Source organism: Lates calcarifer, linkage group LG19 (assembly GCF_001640805.2).
Source record: "Lates calcarifer isolate ASB-BC8 linkage group LG19, TLL_Latcal_v3, whole genome shotgun sequence".
NCBI classification, from domain to species: domain Eukaryota; kingdom Metazoa; phylum Chordata; class Actinopteri; family Centropomidae; genus Lates; species Lates calcarifer.
This window is the reverse complement of record NC_066851.1, coordinates 3,306,939-3,334,685: the sequence shown is the minus strand read 5'-3', so window position 1 is coordinate 3,334,685 and position 27,747 is coordinate 3,306,939. Positions and strand designations below refer to the sequence as shown.

At 40.6% G+C, this 27,747-nt stretch overlaps 1 protein-coding gene across 1 annotated transcript; it reads left to right on the top strand.

The window, feature by feature from the left end:
• Positions 1-1,031: 1,031 nt before the first annotated feature.
• Positions 1,032-27,535, top strand: gphna (gephyrin a). The gene is given in 25 exon segments (XM_051078125.1): positions 1,032-1,114; positions 4,874-4,952; positions 5,047-5,104; positions 5,299-5,391; positions 5,602-5,696; positions 5,807-5,873; positions 8,358-8,651; positions 12,573-12,674; positions 13,798-13,935; positions 16,406-16,448; positions 17,081-17,218; positions 17,378-17,470; positions 17,705-17,760; positions 19,076-19,195; positions 19,352-19,410; positions 19,501-19,510; positions 19,512-19,655; positions 19,790-19,911; positions 20,290-20,377; positions 20,605-20,678; positions 21,888-21,952; positions 23,159-23,262; positions 23,757-23,853; positions 23,976-24,114; positions 24,252-27,535. Coding segments are annotated over 24 exon segments (2,337 nt in total). The 5' UTR covers positions 1,032-1,050; the 3' UTR covers positions 24,110-24,114; positions 24,252-27,535.
• The last annotated feature ends 212 nt before the right edge of the window (positions 27,536-27,747 follow it).

The following is a 27,747-nucleotide window of genomic DNA, read 5'->3' as shown; positions in this document are numbered from 1 at the left end:
CCAAACAGGTGTTATAAGTTTTAGCTAATTAGAACTCTGCTCAGGTTGATGTTGCATAGAGCTGGGTAGAAAAGTACTCATAATTCAGTTTTCAAAGTGTAAAGGAGGGACGGTTGTCTTAGTATAATTTTCATTACCCTCCATGCAAAACTCATGCACAGATGACATAAGTTATTAACTAGGTGTCTTGAGTGCAAAACGAACACTCCTCTTTAGTGTATGTTAGTAATGACTAGCAGGTTTATTTGTGGCTTGAAAAGTTTCAGTCAATTAAGATCTCTTAAGAAGCTCTTTAATGACAATTTCTACTGGCGATCTGTACAGGGTGTACCCCGCCTCTCACCCAATGACAGCTGGGATAGGCTTAACGGATAAGCAGTATAGATAATGGATGGATGACAATTTCTTTTCAAGTAACACCACACAAAGAAACACAATGACTAGAATATGGTATAACAGTTTGTCTGTGATATTACAAATTTAAGTCTAACATAACCAGGGGATTTTAAGGTATTAAAATTATATTTTGACCCAAGGGGCACCCATACAAGACAGGATAAAATGACAATAACCCAGTAGACAGCTAACTCATTTCAGTTTATATTGTGTTCTAGTATGTCAAAACAGATCCTATATATTGCCAAGCTAATAATCCAAATCTGTGTATGCTCAGTCCACATAAAGTACCAAATATCTGCATAGGGATAAACAGAGAATGGAACATCTTTTATACTGACGATTCTGCAGCTGTTGTAAGTAATTTGTCCTAAATTTTCTTAATTAATTAAACTAAATTTTGTACTAAACGGTGCTCTCACTCATGACTGACCAGACAAAATGTAATAGCTATAGTTTACACCTGACTCTTATCTGGGGCTGTCCCAAAATACATGTCCAGAGGCCATAGTCTCTACCAACGTTTTCTGGGGTCCCGCTACCACACACACACACACACACACACACACTCGTCCTCCAGAGGTGCAGCAGCCCGCACGCACACCACATTGTTTCTATGTACGTGCCGTCACAGTGCAGACAGAGGTTGTAAACATGGCGGCGGACGGGATGGTGCTCACCAACCACGACCATCAGACCCGAGTGGGGATCCTGACGGGTAATGAGACTGTTTGATAAAATGTGATAAAATGATTCTTAATAGTGCGTCTCTGTGCCGTTTCGCCATAGCTTGTCTATGCATGTCGGCATCACGATACGAGTTGTCTTCGCTGCAGAGCTAGCTAACGTTTGCCAGTATGCTAACCGGTTCCGTTGACTGTCATTGCACTAACGTTTGACAGGTCGGACAGATTTGGAATTTGCTTTGAATCGACATTATTTGCAATTCTGTATTGAAGTTTGAAACGTGTATATATTTACATTTCAAGACCGTGTCGTGTTTAATGTTGTAGTAGCCACACGACAGTACAGTGAGCTATTTTATTTAGCGTCAAGGAGGAAAAAGAACGACCGGCAAAGACTTTCAAAATTAGGGGGCTATTCCCAGGCGAGCATGTGCTGCAATGAGTCTTTAACAAAAATTGCGCTTTTATTTTGAAAGCAAACCCAGCATTCTTCCGATCTTGTTGATAGATATTGCAACCTTGACGCAAGAGAGCGTTATATTTTCTAGCAATCTAACGTTACCGAGCCTATATGAGCTGCATTATTCATGTTCCTTTGCAGATCCGATATGTTGGCCGCTGTTGAGGGTGGTTTTAATTAACATTTCTTTTATGGTTCCTTTGGCAGCCATTTCACTTGGGCTCAATGTCTGTATTTGTATTTAACGCAGAAAAGTACATTTATTAATCATAAATCGTGCGTTTGGTTACCCGTTTACAGCGAATTTTAAGGCAAGGAGCAGCGTCAAGACGAAATGAATTCTGTTGTGCAGCTTGAGTCGCTTCTGTAATTTGCTCAGCGGATGTTCGTCCCTGAGTCGTGCAGAGGAGGACATGGGACTAGTATCCAGTCGCATGACAGTCACCAACAGCCCTGCTGCCTCCTTGCCTATGCAGGGGCAGACGTGAGAATAATGCTAAGCGGATGCGAGACAGCAGCTGACTGGGATGTCTGTCGTGATTTCATGAGCTAGCATTTCGGCTAACAACAGCTAACCCTGCTATCCATCCACCTGACAATCACAAGCTCCTGTCACATATTTACACACGTTCCCAAACTATACATGTGATGTGATGTGTGTGTGTGTGTGTTTGTGAATTTGTGTGGCTTGTTTTACACATCTACAGTTGTGAATACATTTTACTTGACTGTTATATATGAGTGTTAAATATGAGGAAATTTTACTTAAGTCAGCTTTAGGATGTGGAGCAAAAGGTTTTGAAAAGGTGACATGATATTGACAATAAACATATAAGAGCTGGTGATTCCACTCGCCAAGTCATGTAGGCTAATTGTTATATTAGCATTAGGGAAACCCTATATAGGAGATTTGGCCAGTTGTGACATTAAAGAAACTTCTGTTTTCTACTTATGATTATTATGCAGAAGGAGCTTGCTTAAACACACAGTTGTGCTAAATGTATTGAAATACTGTGGAAAAAACATTACCATCGCTTTACCAGGCCTATGTCCAAAGAGGGCACAAATGAAAAGGATAAAATATTCTAGAATTATATTTTTGTCAATAGAGTCCATTAAAAGATCCATTTCAACGATTACACCAACAAGTATTGTCTGTATATATGTGGCAGCTACCCATAGTCTGCATGTGAGGAGTTCAGGGGACATATGTAAATTGTAGCTACAGAGAGTAACCAGAGAGTAACCCCCCCCCCCCCCCCCCCTCAAAACTGCCCGAGGCTCTGCATGCACATCAGTCACACACTGCACACACCCACCACCACAAGTAAATTCTTAGTCTGTGGAAAACACGGCCAGTTAATATGAATGAGCTGGTATGTTGTCTTTGTTTTCTTTTATGATATTTTACTTTTTTTTTTTACATTCCAGTTCCACTCTAAATATTCCTATGACTAAGGGTGTACTTGCATTATTATGCAATTACATTATCATGGCGTGTATGCTGGCCAATAATACACAACATGCAACATGCAGAGATATTTAAAGATAATTTTTTTTAATTCCTGTGTTGGTTGCGATGTAAAATAAATTGGAAGGCAACACATTTTGTACTAAATCATGAATAAATGTAAGAGTGCTGATGTTCATAGATTGCATGTCAAAGCCAATAGATATGTAATCTCAGGTTTTGGTGAGGAAGAAGGCTAGCTTGACTGGTTTTACTGTGTTAAATCAGCAGGCTGGGCTAGGTCACACAGACAGGAAAAGCTATCACCCTGTTATTTTTTCACAAGCTTATCAATTGAGTCAGTAAAGTGCAAGAATACACAAATTAATAAACACACTGTATTTATCTGACCTTTGGTTGAAGCCAGGAAGACTCATAGATAGATGATAGGTGCTAAGTTCCAGTGTTGGAATCACAGCCATATCTGTCACAATTTGATATTGCTACAGTTTCCAAACAATTTGTTGGTAAGATGGAGATCTGAATGTGACTAAAGAAGTCTAAAGAGCAGGAGAAATAATAGAAATTGACATGGTGCTTTCCTCTATTCACACTCACTGCTAAGTGATCAACTTTTCTCAACAATGTGTCAGCACAAGTTTCTAATACATGTTTGTTTCAGATTGTTATTGTAAGTGTCTGACAACATTATGGATAAGATTCCCACAGAGACAGACTTTTTTTTTGAAGAATAAGATCCTTTTTATTTATGTAAAGGATCTGGATGTTTCTCTCATCACTGAAAGTCACACAATAACACAAACAAACTAAGTGATTAAGGCTCCTGTGTTATACCAAGTAAAATGATTGATTTTGTCAGATACTTAACATTATATTAACAATCTGACAGTCAGTGGCAAAAACAAACACTTCAGTGGATTTACTTAGACATGGACAGTTGCCTATTTGATTACATTGTAGCAGCTGCAAAAATACAAATTTTGTCCCATTCAATCATTTACACCCAAAAATATGAGAAAATAAGACCCAGGCTCAAAAATATTAGAGTTATCCTTTAATATGCATCAGAAGGCTAAAAATAAACACTTCTGCCTTCACAGAGAGTATTTAGTTACATCATTAACATATGCTGTGCTGTGATTATTAGCACTGACTTACCAAGGTAGATCTGCATAACCCCGAGAGGTATGAGGTAAGACTAGTGTATAAAACAATAGATAATGGTGGAAATTATACATTGTCTGTTTTGCCTGAAAATATTATTAGGGAAATATCACATTTAAGAACAACCTGCACCAACTTTTACCCAGATACCAAAGTTGAAGTCTGACAGATCTCTGCATGTGCCCTTGAACCCAGTCTAGCAAGGTCTTAAAATAAGCTCAGTTTTTTATGTGTCAGACTGTAATGGCAGGCAGTTAAGTTATGACCATGTTACTTGTGTCTACATTTGCAGACAAAATATAGCTTAGCACAAACACTAGAAACTGTGGGTAATAACTTGCCTCTGTCTGTTCTATACAAAAACAAAATCTACCAGCACCTTTAAAGCTCACTGATCAACATGGTGTATCATATTTGTGAAATCTCTATCTTCCATAATTTCAGACAGAGCCATGTTAGCTCTTTCACCCTGTTTGTAAACAGTTTTTACCTCAGCAATTCATAAAGTTTTGTTAAAAAAATACAAGTCATGAATGAAGAGAGATCTGCTATTAGTAGGATTTAAAGGAATTCTACCATATCTCCATATAATGATGTGCCATTTGTGTATCATGGATCAGTTTTATTTTTACATGTGACCTGTAAAAGTGTGTCATGTTCATTTGTTCTTCTTACCTGAGCTTCTCTCCTCTTCAGTTAGTGACAGCTGTTTCAAGAACTTGGCTGAGGACAGGAGTGGAGTTAACCTGAAGGACCTGGTCCATGATCCCTCACTGTGAGGCTATACACAAAGTCTATGGTCTGCAAGCACATGCTGACATATCAATGTACTCACATTACACTTACTGCATCTCTGTCACCTACTGCAGGCTAGGAGGAGTCATTTCAGCCTACAAGATTGTTCCTGATGAGATCGATGAAATCAAGGTTTGTGCCTCTGCTTTGAGCTCACTGTCAACCATATCACTCAGTCCACGAGACACAGAACAGAATGCTGTTTGTAACAGTCGGGACTTTCCCATACACTTTCCCAGTGGCACTCATGGGTTCAAATAGTATTCCATGTGAAGAGGATGCATGCTATAGTTGTTAACTGTGTGTGTGTGTGTGTGTGTGCGCAGGAAACTCTTTTGGAGTGGTGTGATGAACAGGAGCTGAATCTCATTCTTACTACCGGGGGAACTGGTTTTGCACCACGAGATGTTACACCTGAGGTACACAAAAAAAAAAAAAAAAAAAAAAAGAATAAATACATTAAAAAGTTGAAACACTTAAAACAAGAAGTGTAGAGACTATACTAGCAACCCTGTCCAAAAATATGTTTTAAGAAAAAGCTTAAAGGATACATTCTGAATCAAAACAAAAAATTCTTTGGGACAAACAAGTGCCTAAAATCTAACTGAGTCCTTGTGTTTGTTTTTTAGGCCACCAGAGAGGTGATAGAGCGAGAGGCCCCAGGTATGGCTCTGGCCATGCTGATGGGATCACTCAATGTTACACCACTAGGCATGCTGTCCAGGTGACTTAATATTCTAACTACTCAGTTAGACATGCTGTCTACATTACGAGCTGCAGTACTGTGTGGTGTCCTCTTCAGCTCTGATCTGCTTTCCACTGTGTTGTTTCCAGGCCAGTGTGTGGTATCCGTGGTAAAACTTTGATCATCAACCTGCCAGGGAGCAAGAAGGGCTCTCAGGTATGATCCTTTGACTTAACTCAACCGTGCTTATTCTGTACCTTGTTAGAATAGCATAGATCTTCACTCATATATGTCCTCCTGTTAGTTAATATGAATCTGTATCTGTAGCTCTATAAAGAAGAGGTAGCTGCTTGAAGTTTTGAAATGGCAGTCCATTTGGTGAAGAGCACACGCCTACTTGTTAAGGACTTGAAGTTCAAAGGTTAGAACTTGAACTTTGCAGGGGACTTGATCTTGTGCTAAATTCCCATTACTCAAGGCTTAGTTGCTTACTTACCTCGATTCCTTGATTCTGAATATATTATTTCTAAATGTCTGGCTCTTTGTTGTTCACCAACTAGTCACTAGTCAGAGTTTGTAGGCCAAACAGCCAAAACAACAAGCTATGATAGGCTAAAACATTCCATAGTGTTGAATAATTTCCATGGATTGTTGCTACAAGCAACACTTTTTATCTTACACGGTCATTTGATCCATTGTTATTTTAAAACATATTGATTAGTGCAGCTTTAAAACTGTAAAGATGATATTAAGTAGTGCAGCTCTACAGAGTGAATGAGATATGGTGAGCTCTGTCTCAACCCTACTGAGTGTTGTTGTCTTCTCATCAACACGTTTACCACAAGAGTCATTTTTAATGACACAGCTCTGCAAACTGACTGTACTCTACCTGCCCAGCACCAAACAGCAGACAGGCATGGTTAACAACGAGCTGATGAACATGGAGGCTAAATGCTTAGCATATGAAGAGTCAGACACTTTGTCTCCTCAGTAGAGACCAAAACTGAGCTAAAAGAAGAGTGGATATTAGAGCTAACAATTAGCAGGTGGACACAAACATGACTCCAAACGCATGCTAATGTTGCTCTGTATTAGCTGGATTTCAAAGGTTCAGTGTCAGTGTTTTGTTTTCAGCTTATTCTTGAAGATGAGTTAAATATCTACTCTAAGTATCAACTATAGTGGTGGAAAAAAGTTTTCAGAGACCCCATGCATTTGTGAAATATTGCATTAAGAATCACTCTTAGGTCTTCAAATGCAATGTCTTTTAGTACAGTCACAGCCAAAATACTAAACAAATCCTAAAAAAGCCATTAAAAACATTGATTGGTTCCACGCCTGAAGATACAGATTCTCAGCCAGGAAGGGTACAGCTGCTGCCAGATAGCCAGGAAGTGCAGATGCAGTCCTTCAGCAGTTGGATACACTCTGCAGAAATACAGACGAACCAACAGCTTGGAAGACAAACCAAGATCTGGGTGTTCAGGGGTTTCCTCAGCAAGAAATGACCACATCCTGATCCACATGTGCAGGGAAAACCGCTGAATGACATCACAGGAGCTTCAGCAGCAGTGGTCAAACCAAACTGGTGTCCAGTGTCCCACCTGCACTGTATGTGGCCGACTTTTAGATCATGGCTTAAGATCAAGGCTGGTTTGGGGATGCGTGAGTGCTGCTGGTGTTGGTCATCTCACTGTCTGTGATGGCACATTGAACTCTGCCAAGTATTGTGCCATTCTCAAAAACCCACACGCTCCCTTCTGCACGTGCACTGTTCCATCGAGGTCAGAACTGAATGTTTCAACAAGATAATGCCCCTCACCACACATCCAGGGCCAGGAGAACTTGGCTGCAGGAGCACTGTATCCAGGTCTTACAGGGGCCAGCTCAACCCCCGGACATGAGCCCCATTGAAAATCTGTGGTGGATTATCAAAAGGTCTGTTTCAAAGTATAAACCAAAGAATTTAGAAGAATTAAAGCAGTAATTCAAGAAGAATGGGACAAGATTACCTCTCAACAGTGTGAAAGGCTCGTGGGGAACATGGCAGCCAGGATTAGAGCTCTACTGCGTGCTAATGGCAGGACTACATTTTAATTTGATGATGTGATGGTTTATTTATTTTTTGTTCAGTGTTGAACACATTCTCTGTTATTTGTTGACTTTGATACCGACAATGTTGAGAACTGACATATTGAAACTGTCAAGAATTTAGTTTTGTTAGTTTTTCTTGTAAACAATAAACAAAAAAATAGCATTTGTATTTGTTTGTGTCTGTCTAATGCAGCCACACCTTTTGAAACACAAAAAAGATTTTTCCCCAAATATTTCATGAGAATATTTGAGATTGTGTAAAATTTTAAGGGTATATGTATATGAATACATCAATAAGTGAACAGTTGTCACCAACTAAAGAGCTTGGCATCATCAAAGTGAAAATATTACTTTCTGTGCCAATGTAAATGGCACAGAATTACACTTGTTAAATATTAACTTGATCCAATGTTGAAATCACTTGATGAAACAACGTGTCTTGCATTTGGAATTTTCAAATTATACTAATTGGTCAGAGGGGCATAAAATAGGTGAAATATTTGTTACTGACTGGTGTCATTTATAGATGACTACTTCAAAGCTAACTCTAACTTAAAGCCATGTCTTTGATTGGATGATACAATTAAATTCTGTTGTTTTTTCCAGGAGTGTTTTCAGTTCATCTTGCCTGCTCTGCCCCATGCCATCGACCTACTGCGAGAGGCCACGGTCAGAGTTAAATCCACACACGCCGCCCTGGAGCAGTTGCCCTCTCCTTCCCCTCTGATGGCCAACACACACACCAACACTCACACCAACACACACACTATGGAACGCGGCACCCAGTGCGAGGAAGAGGACGATGAGGAAGACGACCGAAGGAGAGGTCAACATGCGCACAACCACCACCATCCCCAGCATGGCTCTTCCCACATCACCGCAGCCGCTATTGCTGCCAAGGTAACCGGTCGACAGGACACATGACGAGCAGCGCTGCTACTGAAAACTTGATAGATGAAACTTTAATGATCCCTGTGGGAAAATTGGGTCATTGCAGCAGCAGGCTACTGCACTATAGATACTGCTCAAATGATGCAGAACACCAAACAGAAAAGACCTGTCAGTGGTAATAAAATAGATAGACAGCAAAATATTTCAGGATGTATGTCTTTCCTTCAAATTTCAAATCTCAAATGTTACTAGTCTTAAGCTGAGGAAAGACATTTAGACTTCATTTCCACCTGGTAATATGCAATTTGTATCTGGAGACTAAACAAGCATGTTGGTGACAGATGTGAATGAATACCAAATGCATTACAACTGTAAAGCGATTAGATGAGCCAGACCACATATGTAGCTGGCTCTCACTGTTGTTGGGTCTTAGCCAGGTGCAAATGTAGTCCATACACTTTGACACTGTGATCAAATTGCTCTTAAGAACTATTTGAATAGTCACCTTATCCTGCCTTTTAGTGCTATGTCAAGTTGCCTGTAAAGAAGTTACAGATGATCGCTTTCTTAATACAGTAATTAAAATCCATTGTACCATTGCCTTGGGAGCACCAGGGGACTGTTTTGGCATACGAGACAAGGATCACGTGACTGATGAGGTTAGCTGAGTTAGTAAGCCTTTCCAGTGGTTCTGATTATTCACATTGTAACTGGGTGTTGAAACCAATAGTACTGTGTTAAAAAAAATGTAAGGAGCTGTGTTGGTGGGTGTGTTGCTTTAGGGGCCAATGAGATGATGAAACTCAATGCAGGAAGTCTAGTTTGACTAACAGATTCAAGAGTTTGAAGCCACATCATTATACCATTACCAGACATGAGATGTGAGACAGGATTTTACAGCATTGAAAAGTTATCATGGTGACAATCATATTATGTTGTGATGCCAGGAGAGTAGTAGATATTTGTCCATCTATCCACCCATACTCTGTATCGCTAGAGGTGTGAGGGCTGTAGCCAATCCCATGAGAGGCAGGGTACACGCTGGACAGATCACCAGTCTGTTACAGGGCTGACACATAGAGACGAACAGCCATTCATGCTCACAGGTACTCTATTCACCAATTAACACAACCTGCATGCTTTGGGCTGAAGCAGGAGTACCTGGAGTGCCCCCACGCATGCACAGGGAGAACATGTTTGAACTGGAACCTTCCTGCTGTGAGGTGATAGTGCTAACCACTGCACCGTGGCACAGCGGTCTGGAAAAAAAAAGAGACCACTGCAAAATTATTATTTTACTATTTATAGGTATGTCTTTGAGTAAAATAAACATTTTGTTTCATTCTTTAAACTAATGACAACATTTCTCCCAAATTCCAAATAAAAATATTGTCATTTATAGCATTTATTTGCAGAAAATGACAAATGGTCAAAATAACAAAAAAGATGCAGTGTTTTCAGACCTCAAATAACGCAAAGAAAACAAGTTCATATTTATTTTGAAACATCACAATACTAATGTTTTAACTTAGGAAGAGTTTGGAAATCAATATTTGGTGGAATAACCCTGATTTTTAAACACAGCTTTCATGCATCTTTCACATTGCTATTGGGTGACCTTATGCCACTCCTGGCGCAAACAATTCAAGCAGCTCAGCTATGTTTGATGGCTTGTGACCATCCATCTTCCTCTTGATCACATTCCAGAGGTTTTCAATGGGGTTCAGGTCTAACCTTGTTCGTGGCTTGATTCATGTGTCTTTCGCAAAGACAAATCTGCCTGATTCCAGCCTTGCTGAAGCACCCCCAGATCATCACCGATCCTCCACCAAATGTCACAGTGGGTGCGAGACACTGTGGCTTGTAGGCCTCTCCAGGCCTCTGTCTAACCATTAGATGACCAGGTGTTGGGCAAAGCTGAAAATTGGACTCATCAGAGAAGATGACCTTACTCCAGTCCTCTATGGTCCAATCCTTATGGTCTTTTGCAAACCTCAGCCTGGCTCTTCTTTGCTTCTCATTGATGAAGGGCTTTTTTTCTAGCTTGAGCCCTGCCCCTAGGAGCCTGTTTCGAACTGTTCTCGCCATTCACTTCACCCCAGCTGCCGATTGCCATTCTTTTTGTAGGTCACTTGATGTCATCCTGTGGTTGCTGAGTGACATTCGAATGAGTTGATGGTCATCCTGGTCAGTGGAGAGTTGTTTTCGCCCTCTGCCAGCCTGTAGCTTTGTTGTCCCCAAAGTCTGCTGCTTGACCTTGTTCTTATGAACCGCTGTCTTATAAATTTTAAGGATGGAAGCAACCTGACGTTCACTGTATCGCTCTGCCAGTAAAGCCAGAATTGAACCCTTCTTTTCCTCACTCAAAACTTTTCTTTTCAACTCCTTTGGCATGGTCAGCAATTATTTTTTTTATTTCAATTACTACTAGCACTGTTTTTGCCATCCAGCTGGTCCTATTGCAAGAGGATAGTGATGACCACAGCAGTGGTTTTTATACTTTTCCTTGATCCTTGATCACCTAATCAATACCTCATTAAGTAGAATGAGGTGTGCTTGTGTTGGAATTCAACAGACACTAGAATGGAATGGCTGTCAAACATGTGGAGATGCTGATTTCAGAAAAATTTGAAGTGGTCTCTTAATTTTTTCCAGAGCTGTATATAAGTAACCAGTAATCTACCAATGAATGAGCAGGATTTTATTGGCCAGAGCGCCTTGTTGGGTTGTGGAAAATTCTGATGATGAATCTGATGACCCTGCTTATTTGTTGTATATTCTTGTGGTGACCCTAGTTGTCTTACTTGTAGGCCCCTCATCCATTACCTGCTGCTACCTCTTTTCAGTTTTTTTGTTGCGCTCAGACATTTGCACCCACACTATTTTATGTTATGCATGCCACATGATGCATCTGAACGAATCAAGTTGTCTGATATCGACAGTAGCCAATGACATTTTGTGCTTAAATGTAAATCCCCCTTTGTATAATTGGTTGCTTGTACAAAAGAAGTGACCATATTGAATCTGGTTACATTATGCAGGAGAGAGAGCTTTACAACATACCTGTGATGACATGGTGCAACAACTGCAATACTGCATGTTGCATTAGAATTCTAACTTTTGGTGAGTTAAGGAGAAATCTACAGCAAATACACAGTATAGTAAAATAAAGTTACAGTTATCCTGCAGCCACTGGGAGACCCTGAGCAGCTGCTTAGTTAACAGATCTGCATCCTGATGAAGAGTTTCTGCTGTTACATACATGACTATGTCATCTGCACATATTGACACCCAGTCTCTTCACAGCTGTCAGGTATATCATTAATATGTAAGCAGAAGAGCAAGGGGCCCAGAATTGAACTTGGTGGTACACCCAATTTTTGATTTGGTGATTTCTCACAGTTAATTTTAACACACTGCTTTCTACAATTTAAGTAATGTTAGGCTAGTTAGCAAGGTTAAAGAAAAAGCACCGATACCTTTTACTGTCACGTGACCCTTCCCCTGTATGTTGTGGCTATCCCTCAAGAGTATCCTCCATTGATATCCCTTGACCTGCCAGACAAATCTGCCAGTTCTGCCTACCTAAATTACATTTCATACATGTTATTAAGATAACATATGTTGTCAAGATAACATATTCATGTACAGATCACATGTTAACATCTGGTCTAATTGGGATATTGTTGTCACAAGGCAAATGAAAACACTTGTTTTAATGTAGTTAATGTAGACTGTCTGAGTCATGAGTATCCACAGTTCAGACAGTGGTTACAAGCATCTTAAGAAGCAGCTGGTATTTCATTAAAATGTGAACTTTCTGTGACCACACACCATTTCATTTCATTCACCTGTTTGTCTATGCCGACATGCATCTGTCTGTCTGTGTGTGTGTTTGTGTGTACCTGCATGCATGTTTGTGTCCATCAGACAAGCCATGCTGTGGTCATGGCAAAGGGAGGTCCCTATCTGCCTGGCAACACACCCGACCCACCCACTCATTACACCTGTTCCTGTACTCATGACCAGCAGGTGAGAGACCCACACACAAACCCATCCTACTCTTGTCATTGGTCAGTAACACACTGCTCAACCGTGCTCTTCATAACTGAGTTGGCTTGATTTGATACTCGATGGTCTGACACAAGTCTAGGTTTGTCATTCATTTTCATCACTTTGTGCACAAGGCGTTAACGCAAAGGTTAGCCAGGTAGCTTTCTCAGGAGTTGATGGAGACCAAACAGAGCTATAAGAACAGGGAACATTGGTTGTAAATTCTTTTGATCGCCAGAAACAAGAGTCCAAATATATAGTAATACTTCTCTATGTCAGCTTGATGTGTGAATAATATAATAATAATTCCTAAATCACATGAAAGTTCCCAGTCCCTAGTCACTGGTCTCATGTTGAAAGATGCCAAAAGCAGAAAGACACACTAAATATTGTTACTTTACCCCCACAACCACTGTAATACATATGAATATTTAATTGATAATAACTTGAACTGAAATTGTTCTTATCCCAGCATCTTGAACTGGAGTTAAATCACATTTGATTGATATTATCTGGGCAAGCAGTAAACAAATAGTGTATATAAAGAAAGGTGAAGACAAATTAAGGGAAAACCCAATACAAAGTGTCTTAGTATGGTGTTTGGCCACCACGTGCCACCAGAACAGCTTCAAAGTCACATGGCACTGATTCCACAAGTCCCTGGAACTCTACTGGAGGGATGGACCACTACTCTTCCAAAGGATATTTGAATATTGGTGTTTTGATGATGGTAGTAGAGAGAACTGTCTAACATGTCACTCCAAAATCACCCACTGGTTTTCAGTTGGGTTGAGATCTGGTGACTGATGAGGGTCACAGCATATGATTCAAATTATTTTCCTACACATCATACCATTCAGTGACCCCTCGTGCCCTATGCATGGGGGCTTTGCGATCCGGTTTCTCCACTCATTTTTCAGGTTTTTCCTTTAATTTGTCATCCGTCTGTATTTTCTCATCACTGATTTTTCAGAACGTACTACGAGGATATAAATTTAAGATCATAGAGAGGTAGCTGAGCTACCTCCTTTGTGGTAAGTAGTCCAGCTACCTATCACAAATAGAATTTTAATGTAGTGTGGTTGTTTGTGTGTGTGTTTAGATCCCGGACTCGATCATTTCTCGGGGTGTTCAGGTGCTTCCTCGAGATTCGGCCTCTTTAAGCTCCACTCCCTCCGAGTCACCACGGGCAACACAGGCAACCTCCCGCCTTTCTACCGCTTCATGCCCGACACCCAAGGTACACACTAACTTTTGTACATGCATGCACACAATGAAATGAGCATTAATAAATCAGAATTCCAGAAAATTAAAATCACTTTTAACCCTAAAAACTGATAAATAAAACTGAATTGAACATATATATGTGTGTGTGTGTGTGTGTGTGTGTGTAAGTGTAAGTGTAAGTGTAAGGATGTGAGTGACTTTGACAGAGTCAAATTGTGATGACCAGATGACTGGGTCTTGCGGGGTGTTCCCAGTGTGCAGTAGTCAGTACCTTGCAAAATGAAGGACAACTGGTGAACTGGCGATAGGGTCACAGGCACCCAGTGCTTACTGATGCACATGGGAGCGAAGGCTAACCAGTGTGATCCCACAGGAGAGCTACTGTAGCACAAATTGCTGAAAACCTTAATGCTGGCTATGATAGAAAGCCTTCAGGGTGCAGAATGCACTATGGGTAGAAGGCAAGCCACTGGAGGCAGTGTGATGCCCTGGGCAATGTTCTGCTGGGAAGCCTTGGGTCTTGGCTTTCACATGGATATTCCTTTGACAATTACCACCGACCTAAACACTGTTGCAGACCATGTCCTCCCTTCATGGCAATGGTATTCCCACATGGCTGTGGCCCCTTTCAGCAGGATAATGGACCCTGCCACACTGCAAAAAATGTACACCATCAGAGGTCTTGTGGAGTCCATGCCTTGGCATGTCAGAGCTGTTTTGGTGGCATCCTACACAATATTAGGCAGGTGGATTTATGTTGGGGCTGATTAATGTATGTACTGTGCATTCAGAAAGTATTCAGGCCCCTTCACTTTTTTCACATTTTGTTATGTTGCCACCTTATGCTAAAATCATTTAACTTCAACCTTTAGTTCATCCCCCTCAATACCCCATAATGATAAAGTGAAAAAAGCAAAACATTATATCACATTAACATAAGTATTCAGAGTCTTCACTCCATACTTAGTTGAAGCACCTTTGGTGGTGATTACAGCCTGGATTCTTGGGTATGATACAACAAGCTTTGCACATCTGAATTTTTTTTTTTTTTTTTTTTTTTCTGCACTTCTTCTCTGCAGATCCTCCCAAGCCCTGCCTCTGGTGGACAGCCATTTTCAGGTCTCTCCACAGATGTTTTGAAGTCAGGAATCTGGCTGGGTCATTCACAGAGTTATCCCTAAGCCACTCCTGTGTTGGCTGTGTGCTTAGGGTCATTGTCCTGTTGGACCAGGTTTTCAACCAGGATATCTCTGTACTTTGCTCCGTTCTGCTTTCCCTCAACCCTGATCGGTCTTCCATGCTTCACCATTGGAATGGCACTGGGCAGGTGATGAGCAGTGCCTGGTTTCCTCTGGACATGGCTTTTGGAATTGAGTCCAAACAGTTCGATCAGAGAAACCAGAGAATCTTGTTTGTCACAGTCTGAGAGTTCTATAGGTGCTCGTTTGCAAACTTCAAATGGGCTTTATTGTGTCTCTCAATGACGACAGGCTACGTCTGGCCCCGCAGGATCACACAGGATCTCAGGCACTCAGGCAGAGTTACCATTGGGTTACCAAGGGCCATCTCCCCTGATTAGTCAGTTTGGCCTGGTTGTTCCAAACCTCTTCCATATAAGAATTTTGGAGACTGCTGTAGTCTTGGGATGCACCAGAAATGTAATCCTCCTCTACCAGAGTCAGCTCCAGTGTTAACAGCTGAGACCACTTACTAAAAGTGTTCAAATGTGACTCCCAAACCTGTCTCAGTTTGGCACTCAAATACATATAGCAATATAGAACTGAATACAGTACTTTTTATTAGGAGGGCACCCTGTTCTCTGATCTTCTCCTGTTTTAATTTGTTATTGATGGTAGCGCTCCGTACATGTTTACCTGCCGTCTTGATACAGCACATTAACAGTCATGTAATAGCATGTGACTCTGTTGTACTGATGGCATTAATGCTGTGGAATGAACCTAATGCTGAAATGACTATACTATACATAAAACAAGACTACCCACTGCTCCTCAGTGTTTATTAGTGAAATCTAACAATCATTGATGAACATATGAATGAACAATTCTGATAAATATAGACTGTGAAATATTCCCACAGGTTTTACCAGCTGATTTGATAAAGCTGTGTTAGGAGAGTAACATCCATCACGGCTGAGATGCACAACACACAGCAGTTTATACTTTATATGTGATTAAAGAACAGGATTGAGCTGATTTATCAGTCAAACCCCCTCCTCACTCCTGTTTAATATAATCCTGTGTTGTACTGTGCAATCAGGGAATTAGAGAAAGCGCTTCAGGTGTGAATGTCGCAGCCAGAATTCACCTTATTTATGTTTCCATGTTTTCTGTATCAGACACTAATCAACATGAAAGCCTTTGCCAGACTGTCCCGTCATGAAGGAGAGGTTTCCAACTCATTCCCTACGTAAGATTTGCATCAAACAATGACCAAATATAGAATATGTGTTTGTCTCTCTGCAGGTTCAGTCACGATGTGGCAGTAACGAGAACATTCTGAGAGCCAGTAAGTGTGTGCGTGTGTGTGTCTCATAGGGCTGTCTCCTAAAAGTTGATTAGTCCTTTTTTTTTTTTTTTTTTTTGCTGCTTCACAGTACACAGAGCAATGCAGGGGCAACAGCGTGGCAGGATATACATTTTATAAACTGAGTCTGACAGTAGAATTTCAGCTATGACCAAGCTGCCAACAAGCTGCCAAACTAGTTTTTAGGGAAAACATGAGAGTCATATACAGGAGCATGGTGTGGGACAGCTGAACTGAACTCACACCACATGTGCAGAGTGAATGTCGACAGTTTTTCTATTTGTATTACTGTAATGAAGAAAAGGTGAAACTGTGAAAATGCTGACTGTATATAAAAATGAAAAATAGCATAAACCAATGAACCACAAGAACCTAACCACTTACTACTATACAGAGAAGAGTAACCACCACCGCGGAGCTAATACATGGGTTAGAAGACTCTGAGTTGACTCTGAAAATCCAGACTTGGGGACAGCCCTAGTGTTTCATTAACAGACCAGCATTACAAACTTGCATCACTGTTGAAAATGTAAAAAAGTTTACTCATAATTCTTTGCTCTTTACTCATTCACTTCAATTTTTGTGTGTGTGTGTGTGTGTGTGTGCGTGTGTAGGCCACAGCGCAGTGGACATCAGTAAAGTGGCACGTCGTCATCGCATGTCCCCATTCCCATTGACATCAATGGACAAAGCCTTCATCACTGTTCTAGAGATGACACCTATTCTGGGAATTGAAGTCATTAACTACAGAGGTGAGTCCTCTGTTTGACTTTGTTGTCTAGTGCTATTTTAAGGATTCAGAGATGAATATGACCACACATCACTAGTCTGCAGTAGTTTATTGAAATGAAACGTTTATTGTTATAGTGTGGTTAGTATAACATTTAACTGGTTTGGGTTGTTCTCTGCAGATGGTTTGGGTCGAGTGCTCGCTCAGGACATCTACGCCAAAGACAACCTTCCACCGTTTCCCGCCTCTGTTAAAGATGGCTACGCTGTACGAGGTCAGACCACTAACACAATCTCACTTTGCACCGGATTAACATCACATCAGAATCAGAAATGTGAAACAGGATACACAAGAATGCTGTATCCATCTGTTCATTTATATGTATTTACCTGTAGACACTACAGTGCAGATTCTTCACACACTGTTTGTAAATTCTTGTCTAAAAATCATTAGTTCTGGTCTAATTTCCATTATTAACTCGATTAACATCATTATCATTGACCTGTAGCTGCTGATGGTCCAGGAGATCGCTTCATCATGGGAGAATCACAGGCTGGACAACAGGTCAGCTCTAATAAACAAACACTATGTAGAGATAAAAACTTGACTGGCATTTGATACCTAGTACCATTCGTTTAGCAATACAAGTACTTGTGCTGTCCAACAACACTGTTAGCAGCTCTACTACTAAAAGCAGTACTAGTTATTTTAGACTGTTGTGAGGAACACTGCTTAATAAACACAGTGGCAAGAAAAATGAGGTGAACCTTTGGAATTACCTGTGTTGAACAGTAAAACAGTGCCTTTTCAGAATCCAGACCATAACCCAACAGGGCTGCTGTGGAATGAGCTCAGAGAGGCGTTCACACCATACAAGAATAAGCTGAGCTGAGCTGCAGCAGCTCTGTAGGAGGATGTTCCAAATTCATCCTGAACATTGTGCAGGTCTGTGCACAGCTACTGTAAGAGCTTGAGGTTATTGCTGACAAAGGAGGTGGGACCAGTCCAAGGGCTCAGTCATTTTTTTCCACCAGCACTGTGAATGTTGTGTTTCAATAAAGATGTGAAAGTTAGTTTAGAATAGTTTGTATGTTATTAGCTTAAGCACATTGTGTTTGTCTGTAGTTGTGACTCAGGTGAATATCAGATAATATTTTATGACCAGTCAATGCAGAAAACCAGGCCATTATATATATATATACTACCTTCTCTGGTGGTCGCACTACTACCACTACTGATGATTCTAATGCTACTACTAGAAATACCATGTCCCCTATTGTATTGGTGCAAACTTAATATCAGGGCAAAGTGGTGGGCTTAAATGCAGGGTGTGCATTCATGTATGTGAAGCAGAAAGTGAGGATAGTGAGGTGAAGTGGAGTATAGATCAGAAGTTGTGGTGACACTCTAAACACCAGTCACATCGCTGGTGTAACTGCAGTCAGCTCAGCCAAACCCATTGAAGCTTGACAACAGTGTTTGAACAACTTGAGAGAGCCTCTCTAGGAAATCATATTGTTTATTGATGGTGCTGAGTGACAAGCTATGAGCACACAGCACTCCAAATCTGCACCCAGCGTTTAGCGTTTAGTTTATTAATTAGTTTATTTTCATTTTTGAAGCATTGTTCTGTAATTTGAGTGACTTTGTCCCAGAAACAAACAGGGTTATGAGACTTCAGAGCACCCTTTATGCTGGCTCATTCAACAGAAAAAAAATCATAATAAATAAAAAACAGTACAGCCATATCATTCCTTTAACCTCACCTGCACCAACCCAGAAAATACATAGCACTGGTAACAAATAGTAAGAGTACATTATCTTATGCCACTTGACAACCATCACTCTCAATAAACTTTGTCTGTGTGTGTGTATGCAGCCCACCCATACAGTGATGCCAGGTCAGGTGATGAGGGTAACGACTGGGGCTCCGATTCCTTGTGGAGCCGACGCTGTGGTCCAAGTAGAAGACACCGAGCTGCTGCGGGAGTCTGAGGATGTAATTACACCTCTTCAGATGTTATCTTGATCACTTTCTACTTTTAATTGTTGTGATTGCAAAACGGGCTGAGTGGTGACGTTGCTTCACTGCTGTGTGTGGACATTATGTGTTTGTTAGCAGGTATAGTAAGGTATGACGGTTTGTGTGTTACAGGGCACAGAGGAGTTGGAGGTGAGGATTATGGTCCAGGCCCGGCCGGGACAGGACATCAGGTAAAATAAATGGACATGCTGAAGTAGAAGCTAATTTCTTGTGTTAGAAAGCCGTCTGTTAATTATGATGCAATGTGTTTGTGTGCACAGGCCAATAGGTTCATGACATCAGGCGAGGGGAGTGTGTGTTGGCTAAAGGAACACATATGGGCCCATCAGAGATCGGCCTGCTGGCTACAGTGGGAGTGACCGAGGTCAGCGTGCACAAGTTTCCTGTGGTGGCTGTCATGTCCACTGGAAACGAGGTACGATCACATAAACAGATTGCAAATACACTCAGACTTTTCTTTCTGCAACTTTAGTTTGTTGCTGAATCAAGATGCCAGTTCAGTTCAGCTGTGGGTGTGTGTGTGGTGTGTGTGTGTGTGTGTGTGTGTAGCTGTTGAATCCAGAGGACGACCTCCACCCAGGGAAGATCAGAGACTCTAACCGCTCCACTCTTCTGGCCACCATCCAGGAGCACGGATACCCTACCATCAACCTGGGCATTGTTGGAGACAAGTAGGAGCAGTGCTCTGCCCTGCTGTGTCAGAGCTTTCTCTTTTGACAAAGCACAGCATAGATTCAGGAAATGTAGCTCACAAAATATAACACATAACAGTTCTGGGCAAAATATTTGTTTATAAAATATAATATTCATTCTCCCTCTTCTTCTCATTAATCAATTTGAAAAACAAGGGTCAGATTGAAGCAGCTGAGGCAGAGATATCTTGACTTTTAATTCTGATGACATCACTTTGATATCAACAGGGTTATTCTGGTAGACTGGACAAAGCTCCTTCACAGCCTTATACAACATTATACAGCTGTTTCCATTAGCTGAGTAGCACACCCTATGATTAGTAAACTGAATGTGATGTATCATGCTCGTCTCTGCAGCCCTGATGACCTGCTGTCAGCTCTCCATGAGGGAATCAGTCGTGCTGATGTCATCATCACCTCAGGGGGTGTGTCCATGGGAGAGAAGGTACCTCTAATTTTATAACCCACCTATTCCAACCAACTGAGGAATTCACTAGAGCAGATATTCAGATATTTAGCGAAGCAGACATTCTTTTTCACTGTATTTTTGTTTGCCTACTGTTTATCCTCCAGGTTTGATTTTTCTGTTGTTTCTGTTTTGAAAACAGTTGACCCAGGTTCAGTTTTACAGTATTATTATTTTCCATGTGTCTGTGTTTATGTGTCTGTCAGGACTACCTAAAGCAGGTGTTGGATATTGACCTTCATGCTCAGATCCACTTTGGACGAGTCTTTATGAAGCCAGGGTAAGATGGGGGAGGGGATAGAGTGTGGCTAGGGGGTGTTTAAAATGGGCAAACGTGATTTTATATTTAAATTCATTTTGGTGTCAACCACTGGTGAGAAATAAGATGAACCTCTTCCTGCTGCCTGTGCTGCTGATTTCACTACTAATTCTGCTTATGTTCACTCTACTTCTACTGCCACTTATTACTACTGCAGTTACTACAGTTCCTACTGCAACTACTGCTTTTACTACTGCTGATATTACTATTACTCCCACCTCTACTACCACTGCTACCACGGTTTATTGTACTGCTACTGCCATTTGTAGTACTCCAGCTATTACTACTGCTGCAGTTTCTACTGCTGTTTATTAGTACTATTACCTCTATAATACGGTAGTGGTGATAGTAATGTGGACTACTGGTCTGGTCCACTACTGCACTACAGTTACTACTACAGTTACTCCTAATGTCAGTTGTACTACTGTTGGCGCAACAGTTTCTAGTACTATTACCGTTTTAGTACTACTATTACTACTACAGTACTTTCACTACTACTGTCAATTCTACTACCTCTGCCACTACAGCTTCTACTGCGTTTACTGCATTTACAACTATTACTACTACTGTCACTTCTATTACTTTTGCTACTACTACTAGAATGGCTTATGCTACTGCTTATATTATTAGTACTATTCCAGCTACTTTTACTACAAATTATATTGATAGTATTACAGTTACTGTTACTGGGCGGCACAGTGGTGCAGTGGTTAGTCACCTCAGTTCTGGGTTTGGGCCCTGGTTCGCCTGGGGTCTCTCTGTGTGCAGTGCTGTGCCTGTGTGGGTTGTCTCCAGCTTCCTCCCACAGTCCAAACACATGCAGGTTAATTGGTGACTAAATTGCCCGTAGGTGTGAGTGTTAGTGTGAATGGTTGTTTGTAGACGTGTCGGCCCTGTGATGGACTGGTGATCTGTACAGGGTGTACCCTGCCTCTCACCCAGTGTCAGCTGGGACAGGCTCCAGCCCCCTTGCGACCCTTACGGATAAGTGGTATAGATAATGATTGGATGGATTGACAATGTTACCTCTGATAGCAGTACTGTTATTGCTGCTACCATAACTAATGATAGTTATACTATTACTGATGCCACCACTTCCTCTGATACTATCACAAATAGTAAAGGTAAAGTAATAAAAGGCATAATTACTTGTGTGTCTCTGTTCTTCAGTCTTCCTACTACCTTTGCCACAGTCGACATTGATGGAGCACGGAAACTCATCTTTGCCCTGCCAGGTACTATATCTATGTCAGACTGGTTGTGTGTGTTGTTTAGGTGTTGTCAGTAAGTGTGTATCTTTTTGTTGTCCAATCACATCTCTGGCTCAACACCCACTAACATCATTCATCTGAAGTCATGTCCCATTTGCCATATACAACCTACAATTTGGCAGCAGAACAGTAGGTTTACTAAAGAAGAAGCGTACAGGACAATGATAGTGCACAGAAGACTGACTTGTGTCCTGTATTAGGTCTGTATTTCTTTCGGGTAACCTACAAAATTAAAACGAGAGCAGCTCAAACACAGAAGCGCTTGGCAGCAGACATGTATTTACTGGTGACAGTTGCAGCTTGAATTTCATAGGCCAGAGTGAGACAATACCATCTGCATTGTTTGGGGTAAACTTTCTCACGTGTGGCGTGGCAGCAACTACACCTCCAGGATGTGCGTTTTCACAGTCTGACTTTCTTGAGACAGACTGTGTGCCTAAACCTCTACAGTGGTGTACAGCAATCAGCCACAACAGTAAAGCCAGTTACCAGTTTTAATGTTGTTGATACAGTATATAAATTTATAGCATTGTCACTGAAATAAACTCATACCCTGAGAAAACAAATCACACCAGTTATGTCTTTAAATTCACATTAGAAATGACCTAAAATGTTGTTACCCTACAGATCCCTCCTCAGTCTGCCTGATAATACTCTTCAACCCTAAATGACCTGTAGGTATCCTCTCACCCCACATATCTCTCTTTGCCCAAGTATGTTGCCAAAACTTTGACCTCAGGTGACCCTTAGTTGATTGAAAATATCTTGATTCCCATACCGAGTGTAACCTGGAATATTCATGGATATTCATATATATTATACTTTCCCAGCCACTAGCACAATGACCTGACCCTCAGTCACTTCAGTCACTACCTGCTTGTCCAGAACTCATTTCATGCTGCATTCACATTGTGGTCAAGAGTAAGTTAAAATCATTGACATTACGATAAATTATTTTAGCATTAATACAGTCACTCCACAAACCAATTATCAGTTTTAATGTTGTGGCTGAATGCTGTATATACAGTATACAGTAAATGTATAGATACAGGCTTATCAGTGTATGTAGTAATGTATAAATTGTAGTAGTTCTCTACCAATGATGTAGCTCAATTGTGAGTAGTTTCCAGATGTTCTTTTTTATTAACCCAGTGCTGTGTTGTCATACAGGTAACCCAGTGTCTGCAGTGGTGACATGTAACCTGTTTGTGATTCCTGCTCTGAGGAAGATGCAAGGCATTCTGGACCCTAGACCTACTATTATTAAAGCTAGGGTAAGACATACACACATACACACACCTAACAGCATACCATACTCTTTCAACAGTAACATACTGTAAATGCTGTTGATGCTTTTAACTTGTTTACCTATAGATGTCTGTGTATGAATGAATGCAGATCTCTATTAATAAATGTTATAATATGACACATCAACATATTTGTGGCAGAAATTACAGTGATGTTCGGCAGTGAGAATTATTTTAAGCCACATTATTATCTTGGCTAACTAACTTTAAAAGTTGTAATATTTTGAAATATGTAGTAACTGTTAATGCAGCATTTTGACATTTTGAGAAATACACTTAATACGTGCAGACATGAGAATGGTATGATCTTCTTATCTCACTCTCAGCAAAACACAACAAAACACAGCAAAAAGTTTTAGACAGTTTAAATATTTACCATGTCTGTAACTCAGTAACCTTTTGTGTGTGTGTGTGTGTGTGTGTGTGTGTGTGTGTGTGTCTGTATTTTGTGTGTATTTCAGCTTTCCTGTGATGTTAAGTTGGATCCCAGACCAGAATACCACCGCTGTATTCTCACCTGGCATCACCAGGAGCCACTGCCCTGGGCACAGAGCACAGGTCCACACACACACACACACACACATACACACGCACACATACACATACACACATGCACACATACACACACATACACGAGACTTACTCACGCATGCATAATCTCTGTCTCTCCCTCTCTCCAGGCAACCAGGTATCCAGCAGGCTAATGTCAATGCGTAGCGCCAATGGTCTGTTGATGTTACCTCCTAAAACAGAGCAGTATGTGGAACTACATAAGGGGGAGGTCGTTGATGTCATGGTAATCGGACGGCTATGATGCAGGTACATTATTCTCTCATCTGTTTTTTTTTTTCCACCTGTAGTCAAACAGGAGACCTGCTCTGACCTGTTTCACTTTGTCATAAAGGCAGGAGAAACACTAACACTTAACAGTTCCCCCAAACTGTTTTTCTCCCCAGACTTCAATGTCACTTGCTACCGATTACCATGGCAGTGCCAGGACTTCCTGTCTGGACAGGAAACAGGCGGGGGCAGGAAGTGATGCATGTCTACCTGGTCGCCATTAGCTGTGATGTCATATGCAACAGCCAATTGGAGCCAGCGCAGGCTGAGTCCTCATTGGTCTGCTCTGAGGAGATCACTGTATTTCAATGGAGAAAAAATGTGAAAACAAATATATAAAATATGAGATTTATTCTGTAATATTATTATTACTATCCTGATTATAATGATTATTAATATTCTTAATTAATATTCTATTTACTATTATTGATTGAATATTATCATCTTAGTAGTAATCATGCCCTCTTCTCTCCTGTTCATTTGCTTTGTGCGTTTAACATGTTTCCCTGGTAGATATAGAGATATAGAGACTTCCCCTTCCTTTATTTCACCTGACCCTGTTGCCCTTTCTCTCCCCCTCTTTTCTCTTCTTCTTTTTCTACTCCTTTCTCTGCTCTGGCATCCTCTATCCAGATATAGTAACTCCACGTTAACCCGTCCCTGCAGTATTACTAGATCTCCTCCTGGACACACTGACCCTATCATGAGTATTGACAGATATATGAACTAAAGGCATATTTTGATTGAAGCTGCTGATATAGTTTGTGCCAGTACAGTAAATATGACTTTTTTTTGCCAAAAAAGGAAAAAAAAAACAAGAATCCTTTGTATTTGTTGTTTTGTTTGTTTTTGTTTTTTTTTTTGTTTTTTTGGGGGGGGTTTGTCCACATGTTAACACTTTCAGACCATACTGAGACACTAAAGCTCATCATGACTCTCAGTGAAAGCCACGAAACTCGTGTAAGTGGGTCAGTGGCTCAGCTTTAAGGCAGGGTGAGGCAGGACGTAAACTCTCTCTCTCACCACACTGGTATCCCCTGCTCCAGCATCAAATATGAACAAAATCATTATAATATAATACATAATGACTTTTATGATATGTAGGTGTACCAGAGGTGGGCCACAGTGGCAACATTAGTATTACGCTAACCCTGCATTCAAGTGGTGTTTGATTTATGTGAGTTTAAGGTTTACACCATAATACTACATTACAAAATGAAAATACTTAGACAGTCTTTGATAAATGTGGTTTTTGCATTCTTAAAACAATTAGAAGATAAGGCTGACTTTATTCTATATTTCTCATTTGTCATAAAAGTCCAGGAAAAGACTAAAATCAACAATATGTCATCTCAGTACTGTCTGACTTCTCGACCCTGTGTGGGGCTCACAACCACAAGCCAAATGGTCCCTGTTGAAGAGTGAAATCTTTGAAGGGATAGTTTCTACTGGGCTACTCTCTCAGGCAGATTAATCACATGGAAGTCAAAATGAACTACTACTGTGTGTGTTTATGGCAGTAAAGAAACATGTCCTCCAGCACAGCACTGTGGCTCATAGATGTGTTTTAATAGGTTTCGGAGCTCTCTATCAGGATACACATCTTTGGATACACACACAATACTTATTAGTAGCATCAGTACATTGTTGGTTTTTGGATTTTCATGGGATTTTCTAACACTAAAAAATATAGAATACTATCATTATTTCAGTGGCCAAAGATTCCGATACTTGTCGACAGCAAAGGCTGGCTTTGTTTTTGGCTAATCAGAAGCCTCCATCTTTTTTTCCCCAGTTTTTACCCATAAACCGACTAAACGCGACTGAAAGAACTTGAGTGAGTTGTGACATACTATATTCCTAACTCAGAGAAACTCTGACCTGACATCACTTGAAAGCAGGGTGTCGCATTCAGGTGCTCATAAACTATACAACTGGTGTATTTCTACCATGACGGTGTTAAGGTGCTTGTTAAAGTCAAAAATATCAGTACAGTTCAAGGCTGTAAATCTACATCATTTGACTGCTTTTCTCTCAATGTACTGTATGTAGTCTGAGCAACACGGAGAAATATAGGAAACATTGTGTGATATTTAGCCCACTTCAAGAGCTTAGTTTACACCTAGCATTAACAAAATAGTACATATGTTGGCTGCAGTGCCCTGCTGATTAAACACCTGACCTTAAATTGTTTACCAATTAACAAGGACCATTCAAATGCATCATATGCAGTCTGTGAGTCCCAAGCATTCACCAGTGTACCATAACTCCTCTAGTCCCTTTGATTGTTCCTATCAGTGTGATCAGTGCCAAACCTACACAGTCAAAGGTTTAATGCTGCATTCAGGTCATATTGGAATAACTAGTACAAAACTGTTGCACTTCCTTGAATTAAATGTTACTTAACAACACCAAAATGACAGAATTGTTTTTCCTAGATCCTTCTTGTTTCAGTTACCCCATAAGTTGATAATTATTTCCAGAATTCATATGTACTATCTTTCCTCTATGACCTGAATACTGCATTAGTCAGTGTTTCTGACCTTTGTCCCCTCTCCTTATAGGCTGATGCAGTCTCTCTACTCCTCTCCCCTCGCTTCTCCCTCTCCTTATCTTCCTCTTTTCCTCCCCACTTTCTTCACACTTGCATGCCCATAAAGGGGGGGCGTGTCTTTCTCTTTGGGCAGGATTGATTCCAGGTGTGAGACCAGGGTGCAGCACCTAGGTGTGGTTTCTGAGCTAAAAAAAAAATTGTTACATTTGCGATAGATCTTGATGTGATTACTGGGGCATAAGAAGAGTTTTCAAAGTCAAGGCTCTGGTACCAACGCTGTCTTCTCATTTATTCCTCTGGCTCGGATGTCAGAAACTTCGCAGTTACCTCAAATGCACCATATATCAATCAGTGGCTCATGCTGGGTTCATGTCATGTAATACAAGGGGTGAAATTTTTCACCAGTTTAATGACAGCCATTAATTCACAGGATGGTCCACACCCAAATTAAACAAAAAAAGTATTGAATTAAAACATTTATCACATTCTTTTTTTTTTTCCACAATTGGCAGCTCATATTTACAGTAAACCCATTATGACATGAACGCAGCATCAGGACATGTCCTGGCACCTGCCCAAGGAGGACCAATCAAACCCAGATATATTCATTTGAGAAAGAAGAAGCAGGTTATTGTTAAACTGCCTTTGTACTGAGTGATTCGTAACACTGGACTGAACTCAGTGTCACACTGCACATACTATAAACTATGACCAGCACTTGTAATGAAGCAATGACACAGCATTCTACTACTACTGTATAAATATGATGAAAAAAGATGTTTTTTTCTGTAATGATATTATTGAAACTGAAGATGAATTAATAAAAATAATCCTGATTATTCTGTACCCTCTGTTTGGGCAAGTTGATTTTGTTTTAAATTGTTGACAAAAAGAGGGGAATCTGTGATACAAGATCGACAAAGAGCTACATGATAATCATTACAGACATGTTGACAGAAGGATATGAGTAGATTAGATGGTCTTGTTACCTTACATTGAGTCTGTTCATAGATTGGCCACTTCATTGGCCTTTACTCAGTTTATAAACTCAACATAAT